The sequence below is a fragment of the Phascolarctos cinereus genome, unplaced genomic scaffold (genome assembly GCF_003287225.1).
Source record: "Phascolarctos cinereus isolate Bilbo 61053 unplaced genomic scaffold, phaCin_HiC Scaffold_4;HRSCAF=312, whole genome shotgun sequence".
Classification (NCBI taxonomy): Eukaryota; Metazoa; Chordata; class Mammalia; order Diprotodontia; family Phascolarctidae; genus Phascolarctos; species Phascolarctos cinereus.
In genome coordinates, this window is record NW_027555847.1 from 673,482,576 (window position 1) to 673,492,868 (window position 10,293).

The window sequence follows — 10,293 nt, forward strand, 5'->3', positions numbered from 1 at the left end:
TCGTGAAAATTAAAATGCAATATTTTTCCCACCCAAGTTCATGAACCCCCTGAAATTTGTCTATTAAACTCCTTGGTGGGGTCCATGTCAGGTTAATCCCCTGCTCTAGCCTCTGGGGAGGGGGAAGGACTAGGGAAAAGCCTCTCATATTCCTCCCTCTCTTCCCAGCCCCGCCACATTCTCTTACTCCTGTTTCCGAATAAGCTTCTTTCTACAAAGCAGGTTGGAAGAATGGGATCTCAAGCAGAAGGTGGCACCTGAACTGAGACTTGAAGGAAGCCAGGGAAATGAAGAGATAGAGCTGAGGCAGGAGAACAGCCCCGGCAGGGAGATGCGCTATGTGGAGTTTGTGTGCCAGGAGCAGCAGGTAGGCACAAGTTGGACTGCAGCTTATGAAGGAGACGAATGTGTAGGGAGCCTAGAGAGGCAGGAAGGTTATGAAGAGCTTTAGATGCCAGCACGCCTCTCCCTCTCCCTCCCCCCAATTCCAAGCTGTTGCCAAGGTCTGCCAATCTCACCTCTTTGGCAAGCCATCCCTCCTCTGGCATTGCCCCTGCCCCAATCCAGGTCCTCACCACCTCACATCTGGATTGTTGCAACGGCAGCTGGTGGGTCTGCTGCCTCAAGTTTCTCCCCACTTCAACCCATCCTCCATTTAGCCCCCAAAGTGATTTCCTAAAGCACAGGTCTGACCGCATCATCCTCTACTGAATAAACTCCTGTGGCTCTCTATCACTTCCTGGATCAAATACAGGATTCTCTGCTTGGCATTCAGAGCCTTTCATAACCTGGCCCCCTCCTACCTTCCCGTTCTTCTTACAGCTTACTCTGAGACACATATTCTTCGATCCAGTGACGCTGGCCTCCTGACTGTCGTTCTCTTGGCTCTGGGCATTTTCTCTGGCTGTCCCACGTGCCTTCCTTCCCTCAGACTACTGACCTCAATGGCTTCCTTTAAGCCCCAACTAAAATATCACCTTTTACAGGAAGCCTTCCGAACCCCTCTCAATTCTAGTGCCTTCCCATTCCTAATTATTTCCTATTTATCCTGTATAGAACTTGCTTTCTATATGTTTGCTTGTTGTCTCTCCCATTAGATTGTAAGCTCCTTGAGGGCAGGGATTGTCTTTTGCCTCTTTTTGCATCCCCAGCACTTAGCACAGTGCCTGGCACAGAGCGGGCTCTGAATGTTGGTTGACTGAAACAGACTTTATATAACAAACTTTTTATTTTATCCTAAATAGGAACCACTGGAGTTTATTGAGGGGGTGGGAGAAACGCTGACAGATCTGTTTTCAGAAAATCACTTTGGCAGCTGAGTGGAGGATGGATTGGAGTGGGGAGAAATGAAGGTGGGGGTCCAATCAGGTTTTGGCCATAGTCCAGGTAAGAGATGATCAGTGCCTTAATCACGGTGGCTGTGTGAGTAAAGAGACAATGCTGATTCTTCCCGGCTTCAGTGAAGCAACCCTAGGGTAAGACTATGGACCCAATCAGCATTGTCTCCTGAACTCTTTTAGCTCCATTAAGCAGTACTTAGGAGGCAGTTTGTGGAGAGGGGGTGGTAATACAAGGAGTTTGGCAAGGGTTGATGGGAATAGGCCAAGGGAACGAGGTCTTTAAGAACAGAGGATACTGTAAAGTGCCGTTTCACCAAGCTATCGAAACAGGAAAGGGAGGGGAATGTAGCCAGTGTAGGGGGGATGGGCTGGGAAAAAACTGAAAGGGCTTGGAGGTCATCATGAGGATGAAGAACTGCATCAGGGGGTTGAAAGGCACAGGAAGGGATGAAATGATAAAAAACCAACATATAAAGGAATTTCTAGGCAGCCAGGTGGTACAGTGGATAGAGTACTAGGCCTGAAGTCAGGAAGACTCATCTTTCTGAGTTCAAATCCTGACTCAGACACTTATTAGCTGAGTGATCCCTGGGTAAGTCACTTCACCCTGTTTGCCTCAGTTTCCTCATCTGTAATATGAGCTAGAGAAGGAAATGGCAAACCAGTGTAGTATCTTTGCCAAGAAAACCCCAAATAGGGTCATCAAAACGACTGAACAACCAACCACAAAAGGAATTTCAGAGATAATGAACATGGAAGTGCATAATCATTGGTAAAGGCAGGATCAAGGGCTGAAGTCCTCCATCACCACTCCATGCCCACTGCTCTTTCCCCACCCCTTTCCGGTGCTCCTCTGTGCTATCTTCGCCTATTCTTCATCTTGAGGACAGCAACTCCCTGCTTGTATTTGCAAGTCCAGCCTTTATCACAATGGCTCATACATTGTAGGAGATTAATAAATACTTCCACTTGTCTAAATCGTGGAACTGGGAAATAGGGCATTTGGGGGCACAACATGTACTCTAGACACCCCTAGTATGAGGGCAGGACTTGGGATGGAAAGACTTCAAGCTAGGAATCGAGGAGGAAGCAGGGGAAATATCCTGGGGGTCCCTGGGGAGCTGTCACAGGACCTGGATGAGGTGATACGTTTTCCTCAATTTCCCCACCTATACAAGGGGGATGACCCCCTCCTCCACAACTCCTGGTTTCAGTGAGGCTCTAAAGAGAACGGGTCTGATATAGGGGGAAGGGAATATGCATTTTCATGGTGCCTACTACGTGCCAGGCACTGTGCTTGAGGGCCTTTTGCAAATCTCCTCATTTGATCCTCACAGCTCCCAGAGGCAGGTGCTGTTATTATCCTCACTTTACAGCTGAGGAAAATGAAGTAAATAGACTTGCCCATCTGAGGTCAATATGAACTCAAGTCTTCCTGGTTTAAGGCTCAACGCTTGCCACCAGCTGCCTCAGGAAACAGATTTAATCCATAATATGCTGTCCTTTAAGACAGGTGGGAGGGAGAACAGCGCGAGAAAGCAGGAAATGGGGGCGGGGCCACAGGCCCTTCGCAAACTGTCGCCCGGAAGGCGGGGCCAAAGCGGTTAATAGGGAATCGCACGGCACTACGACCCAGAGCCCCGCCTCCTGCGCAGTCATTGGTTCCCGCCGCCCCCGCCCTCCGGTGAATGACAGAGGGGCTCGAGGGCGGGGTACCGCCGCTGCCGCTATTCCCCCCGCCATGGGGCCGCGTCTGCTGCTGCTCGCCCTCTTGTGCAGGGCAGGAGTCTGGGCCGCCGAGACGCCGATGACACCGTCCGTGATGAACGGGAGCAGTCTGGTCGTGTCTGCGGCTCCTCACAACGAAACCAGACTGGTCCTGCCGGGCTCTGGGCTAGGACAGATGGTGAAGCGCTCTTTTTACGTGCTGATTGGTTTCTGTGGACTGGCTGCGCTCTATTTCCTCATCCGGGCATTCAGGTGAGTCATGTGGAGACCTCACGGGCCTATCCTGGATCTGCTAGGGGGTCATGTGACAGAGACCCTCCATCCTTAGTTTCGGAAGTAGCCGGGAGATTGCCTGTTTGGGTTGGCAGGGAGATGGCTTCCGAAGTCAGGTGCTGCGCGTCACGTGAGGCGAACCTCACAGGGTTTGGAGTCACGTGGAGTCTGGAACTGAAGCGGGTCCTGGGCGTCCCTTAACCGGCTCCTCGCGGTATAAAGCTTTTTGGAGGGGAAGACTTGAACGTGGTTGAGCCTTCTTACCGCCTGTCATCCTGAAGTGGGGATGATAATGCCATGCCAGGCCTACCTCACCCGGCCGGTGGTGAGAAGGATTTCCAGTCTAAACGCAATAATAGTGGCTGACATTTACGCGATATTTTACTTTTAAAGCGCTTTGCATCATTGCGTCCTTCTGTTTTCCCATCCGGAAAATGATGAGCTGGACGAGATGACCTTCAGGGTCCCTTTCAGCTCCATATTCATGATCCGCTTACCACCTGCCTAAAATTAAACTACGAATAAGCATTTATTAAGCACCCGCTGAGTGCAGGCCACAACCTTGTTTTGGCAAAGCATTGGGAAGAGAATAAGCATTCCGTAGCGTCTGCTATGTGGCAGGCGTTGTACAGAGTACTTTGAACAAATATTCAGTCCTCACGACAACCATTCAAAGTAGGGACTGTTGTTATCCTCATTTTGTCGTGGGGGAAACTGAGGCAAACAGGTTGAGTGACTTGACTAGAGTCACACGACTACTAATTGCTTGAGGCCAGATTTTGTACTGGTTCTCCCTGATTGCAGGCCCAGGCTCTATCCAGCGTGCTTCCTGCCTTCTTCTGGCTAGGTATACAAAAACAGTTCCTGTCCTCAAAGGAGTATTCTGGGAAATGCTCTGAATGACTCATTTAGCAAGCATCATCAAATGCCTACTATGTGGTAGAAATAATAGCATTCATTGATTATAAATGATTGTAATTATAATCTGATTATAAATTATAAGTCATTATAATTGTGTATTCTAACTTACAATTGGATTAGAAATTGTAACTTTATTATAATTATGATTAGAAATATCTGATTATAACTTATTAATTATAAATTATCTGATTATAAATATCAGGCATCAAACATGCAGATATATGTTTTCCAAAATATATTTGGGGCTGTGATGCTGGAGAGCTAGTTTGGAGCCTAGGTTTTGTTTGTTTTTTTTTTTAGGCAGTTGGGGTTAAGTGACTTGCCCAGGGTCACACAGCTAGTACGTGTCAAGTATTTGGTCTGAGGCTGGATTTGAACTCAGGTCCTCCTGACTTCAAGGCCAGTGCTCTATTAGGTTTTGTTTTTTAAGTTCCAATTTCCCTCCCTTCTCCCCCACCCATCACACACACACACACACAAAATCTGTTGAAAATACATATAGTCATGCAAAACAAATTTCCATAATAGCCATGTTTTCAAGAAAAGCAAGAAAAGAAAAAATATGATTCAGTTTGTATTCTGAGTCATCAGTTCTCTGTGTGGAGATAGAGAGTATGTTTCATCATAAGTCCTTTGGAATTGTGTTGGGCAGAGTTACTAAGACTTTCAAAGTTGATTATCTTTACAATATCTCTTTTATTGTATGGACTGTTCTCTGATTCCTCCCACTTCACTCTGCATCAGTTCATCCAGTCTTCCCATGTTTTTTCTGAAACTGTCCTCTTGATCATTTCTTACAGCACAATGATATTTGATCACATTCATATGCCATGACTCGTTCAGCCATTCCCGATTAATGGATGGGCATTCCCTCAGTTGTCAGTTCTTTGTCACGAATTAATTGTTAATCTATGCTTCAAAGTCCATTTATTGAATGTAAATTTTATTGCATTGTGGTCAGAAAAAATGCTTTTAATATTTCTGCTTTTCTGCATTTGTAAGCTTTTTCCTAAATGATACACTATCAGTTTTTGTGAAGGTGTTTTGCACAATGAGAAACAGGTGTATTCCTTTCTATTCCCCTTCCTTATTCTCCAGGTCTTTATTATATCTAGTTTTTCTAAAATTCTATTAATGTCCTTAACTTCTTTCTTATTTAATTTATGGTTAGATTTATCTTGGTCTGAGAGAGGCAAATTGAGGTTTCCCCACTGTTAAGAGTTTTACTGCCTATTTCCTTGAGAAGCTTACAATCTAGCCAGGGAAATTCTCTGTGTGTGTGTGTGTGTGTGTGTGTGTGTGTTGTATGTATAGAGAAAGAGAGGTGTGGGTAGACATAGATAGGAATATAGATATGTGCCAAATATATAGAGACATATATAGGGATTTAGAGAATGTGTACAAAAGAAATATAAAGTGTTTGGGGGGGGCTGGGGAGAAGAGATACTCAAAATGGTGGGGGGGGGGATGAGCAAGGCTTTAAGTCAAGAGGTGGCCCTTGAGCTGAGCCTCAAAGGAAGATAGACATTATAGGAGGCAGAGGTAAAGAAAAAGTGTATATGTTTTATGTCTCCTAATATTTATCCGTGTTGCTTTCCCTGATAGAATGTAAGTGCCTTGGGAGTAAGGACTGTTTCATTTTTGTCTTTGTTATGACCATTTCCCAGCACAGTGCCTGCATCATAGGGTAGGGTTTGCACCTGGGGACTCTTAGGTGAGAAAACTCCCCCTACCGATGCAGGTTGCCACTTTATCTGCAACCTATAGTCTTAAAGAGTGGGCTGAGCCCAGTGAGTATTTAAGGACTTGTCCAGGATCACGAAGCCAGTATAGGTCAGAGCTGGTCTTTGAATCTAGGTCTTCCCAATTGAATCAGGCACCATTGAGTTGAACATAGACTGTTATAAAGGGAATGGTCCTTAGGATATAGAGCTGGAATAGGTCTCAGAATAGTGATGTTTATCCTCCATTTTACAGAGGCCCAGAGAAGGGATATCATTTGTCTAAAATCACACAGCTAATTAGTGGCAAAGACAGGCTTAAAATCAAGGCCTTCTGAGTCCCAGTCTAGGGCTCTTCCCTATGCCATACTTCGATTTAATGAAGTCATTTCTTTTGCTTTTCTCCCTGTGGGACTCAGATGTGGAATGGCCAAAGGCATGGGAGAGAAGTGGAGAGCCTGGGGGAGTGTGGGAGAGGTAGCATTGGAAGGGGTAGGTAGGTAGGGACCATTGGGGGAGATCTTAGAGGTTGGTTAGGTCCTTTAGTGTAGGGCTTCAGCTGGCAGAGACATTTGTAACAGCTTAATCCAAGCCACAGGGCAGCTAGATGGCGTAGTGGATAGAGCACCAGACTTGGAGTCAGGAAGACACATCTTCCTGAGTTCAAAGCCAGCCTTTAGATTTGAACTAGGTGTGAGCAAGTCACTTCACCCTATTTGCCTCAGTTTCCTCATCTGTAAAATGAGCTGGAGAAGGAAATGGCAAATGACTCCAGTACCTTTGCCAACAAAACCCCAGTTGAGGTCGCGGAGGGTTGGAGATGGTGAAACAACAGTTTAAGTAATGTATATATTTATTTTGAGAGTCGGTTATTTGCTCAGCTGTGTGCTATGGAAGATACAAGAAGTGTATTGTTTGGGGCAGCTAGGTGGTGCAGTGGATAGAGCACCGGCCCTGAAGTCAGGAGGACCTGAGTTCAAATCTGGCCTCAGACCAAACACTTGACACTTACTAGCTGTGTGACCCTGGGCAAGTCACTTAACCCCAACTGCCTTAAAAAATAAATAAATAAAAGGATTTGTTAAAAAAAAAAGAGGGTGGAATATAGTGAAAGGGGCTCCCTTTCGGCTCTAGAATTCTGCCTCTGGGATTCTCTTTATGGTGGTTTTGTAGGGCAGCGGTTCTTCCTGGGCTGAATTATGAATTCTGTGAGGCTCCACTTCTCTGTCCTCTGGAGAGTTGGGGCAAGGGGTACCCATTCCCTTGTCTCCAGCCTACATGTCTCCCCTCTTTGCGCTTACTTGCTGGCCAGAGTGGTTCCCTCCTGCTTCCTTTGCCAACCCCAGTGTCTTTGTTCCCTGGGCCGTCTGTAATGATAAATTCTCTTTCAATCTTTGCTTGGAATTTATGCCCAGCCCTAAAGCTCAGCTCAAAGCTGTTTCCTTCCCTTCAAGGCCTGACTCAGGGACTGTCTCCTGTGTAAAAGAATCTTCCCTGTCCCCTTCCTGCACTCTGCTGCTGGAAGCTGCCTTCCCCAACCTTCCCATAGCATTGGGCGGGCCTTGCTTTTGTCCCCGTCACATTCTCCCTGGGATTGTGTGGTTTCATCTTTGTATTGTCCGTGCTGAGCCCATACTAGGTACCTCACATATGCTTACTGAAGTGAGTCGGAGAGGTGGAGAATGATGTTTATTATCTGTCAGTGAAGGTTTGGGATTTATGTGGAGATCCTAGCTCCTAACACAGGTCCTCAGGAAAGATTGGTGGAATTGAAATGAATTGTATTTTAAACTGTTTTCAGAATAAAGAAACCGCAACGGAAGAAGTATGGTCTGCTCTCAAATACAGATGACCACATGGAGATGGCTTCAGTGGAGAGCGATGAAGAGACGGTCTTTGAGACGAGGAACTTGAGATGGTAGAGTTTCTGGAATTTTTTTTCTCCCCTGAGGTTTTAGGGATCAAGACTGGAGAGGTGGTTAGAATTAGGCAAGTATTGAAGCCCTTATTCTGTGCTGTGGCTCCTCTATCTCCGGGGATGCCCCACGGACTCTGAGCCCTGACAGAGGTATCAGGCCCAGGTACGTAGCTCTAGAACTGGCAGGTGCCTCATAGCCCTTAGGATCTAGAGCTGGCAGTGCTCTCAGAGGGTTGAGAAGCATAGTCTAGAACTGACAGGGGACCTCTGAGACCACCTAGCTCAGTCTTCTTCTTTACAGATAAGGAAACTGAGGGCAGCTAGGTGTCAAAGTAGATAGAGCTCTGGCCTTGGAGTCAGGAGGACCTGAGTTCAAATCCGGCAGCAGACACTTGAAACTTACTAGCTGTGTGATCCTGGGCAAGTCACTTAACCCCGACTGCCTCACCAAAAAAAAAAAAAAAGATAAGAAAACTGAGGTCTGCCCAGAGAACTTAGGTGGCTTGCTAGTAAATTGGTCCAGCCTGCCGGCTTGTCCAGGCAGGCCTCCCTGAGGCGGTCACACTTCACCTTTGCTTGAGAGGCAGTGCGTTGTAGGTAGAGAGTATGCTGACTGAATTTATTCATGCTCCTTACTACCTAGGAGATCTTGGGAAAGTCATGTAACTTCTCTGGGCCCCATAAATCTCCCCTTCGTCCCTCTTCCTAATGACAGATGCTTAAAGATGGTATCTAAGTCTCCATCCTCCCCATCCAGTCATCTCCAGGCTAAACACCTTGGCTCCCTGAGATGCTTTCTGATCTACAGTCTGATCTACAGTCATGGCTCCTGAGCATGGTTTGGGCCTGCCTGTTGTTAGGGCTGGGTTTAGAGCTGGAAGGGGCTTCGGCGATCTTCTGGTCCTACTCCCTTATTGTGCAGGTGAGGAGAGAGCCGGGCCTTGCTGAAGGGCCCCCCAGCCAGGTACGTTGCAGAAGCAGGATGTGAAGCCTTGTTCTCTGACTTGACTGTTTCCCTGCTGTGCTTCCCAGAGCCCGCCAGGCTAGAGGATGCGGGGGTGGAGAATTGGCGTGCTTTGAGCTCGGAGGCTGTCCAGGCAGGGAGGGAGGGCTGGTGGAAAGATCTCTGGATTTGGAGGCGGGAGATGCGCGTTCTTCTGTTTACTCGTGGTATTCACTCACTGCACGGCCACGGCCCAGTCTCTTCTCCTCGGGTCTCAGTTTCACTGTCTGTGAAATAAGGCAGTTGGAGTTAAGGCCTTCCCGCCTCTGAATCCTATGAGCTCAGGAGTACTTATGGTGAGGAGACTCAGAAAGGGAGGCAGCGGGAAGCCTCTTGTGGGATTCCTGTGCAGGCAGGTACCAGGCTCAGGGTGTGGCCAGCCCAGCACTTGCTGGGGAGTGAATCACGCGAGGCAGCTAAGAAGGAGGTGAGTCTGGCTGTCCATTCCCACACCTCCAGACTCGCCTGCTCCTAAACCCTCCTACAGTGACATGTGGCTGTTACGAAAAGTCGCTCCCCCACCAAAGAATGTCCATCATGGAGCCACTATCTAAGGATTCCCCGGCCATGGCCACGCCTGGGCGTTAGACTGTAAGCGCCTTGAGGGCAGGGACCATCTTTTGCCTCTGTTTATATCCCTAGCCCTTAGCACAGTACTTGGCACATACTAGGTCATAAATGTTTATTGATTGATCATTGATTGATTCTGTTTTCCAGATGAAGAGCTGGAGTCCACCGTGGTGGCAGCGCAGAGCAATCCAGAAAGGGGGAAGAGGGTCCGCAGGCACAGAATGCCAAGAAAATCCGAGACTTATTTTTTTAATGGTTCTATACAATGCAGTGTTTCTAAGGGGGGAGGGAATGTTGGGAGATGTTTTTGCACTTGGGATATGTTGGGAAATGCGGGAAAGGAGGAGTGGGGGTCAGAAGCGGTATTCCAAATCATAGCTTTCACTTGGCCAGATGTGGGCTTCTGCAGGGGGAAGCTCAGCTGTCTCTGCCTTCTCAGCTCTCAGGTTTGAAGAGCTTGCCCAGATCCCCTGCCCCTCTCCTGATGCTGCTCCTGTTCCTGTGCTAACATTCCCAGTTCGGATCAGGGCTGAAAACCCTACTGAGACAGCTGGGGTTCTATCTGGAATGTTGGAACATGAATGGTGCTGCCTGGAGGAAGGGGAAAGTGTGGGATTAGGTCCTAGCAGGTTCACTTCTCCCCATCTAAGAGCAGCTTAGGAGAAGGAGTGGGGGATGGAGAGAGGAGTGGTCTCTGTCTGCTCACTACAAGTCATTGACTAGACCAAGCAGAACGTGGCACTGGGGACCGTCTCCCCTCTCCACACTCGACCAGATGGCTTCTGGGTCTCCGAGCTGCCAGAAACCAAAGCCAGCATG

At 47.7% G+C, this 10,293-nt stretch overlaps 1 protein-coding gene across 1 annotated transcript; it reads left to right on the forward strand.

The window, feature by feature from the left end:
* The first annotated feature begins 2,879 nt into the window (after window positions 1–2,879).
* FAM174C (family with sequence similarity 174 member C) lies at window positions 2,880–7,905 on the forward strand. Its single transcript, XM_021009020.2, has 2 exons — window positions 2,880–3,320; window positions 7,785–7,905. Exons 1-2 carry the CDS (start codon window positions 3,082–3,084, stop codon window positions 7,903–7,905), a joined length of 360 nt encoding a protein of 119 aa, XP_020864679.2. The 5' UTR covers window positions 2,880–3,081.
* The last annotated feature ends 2,388 nt before the right edge of the window (window positions 7,906–10,293 follow it).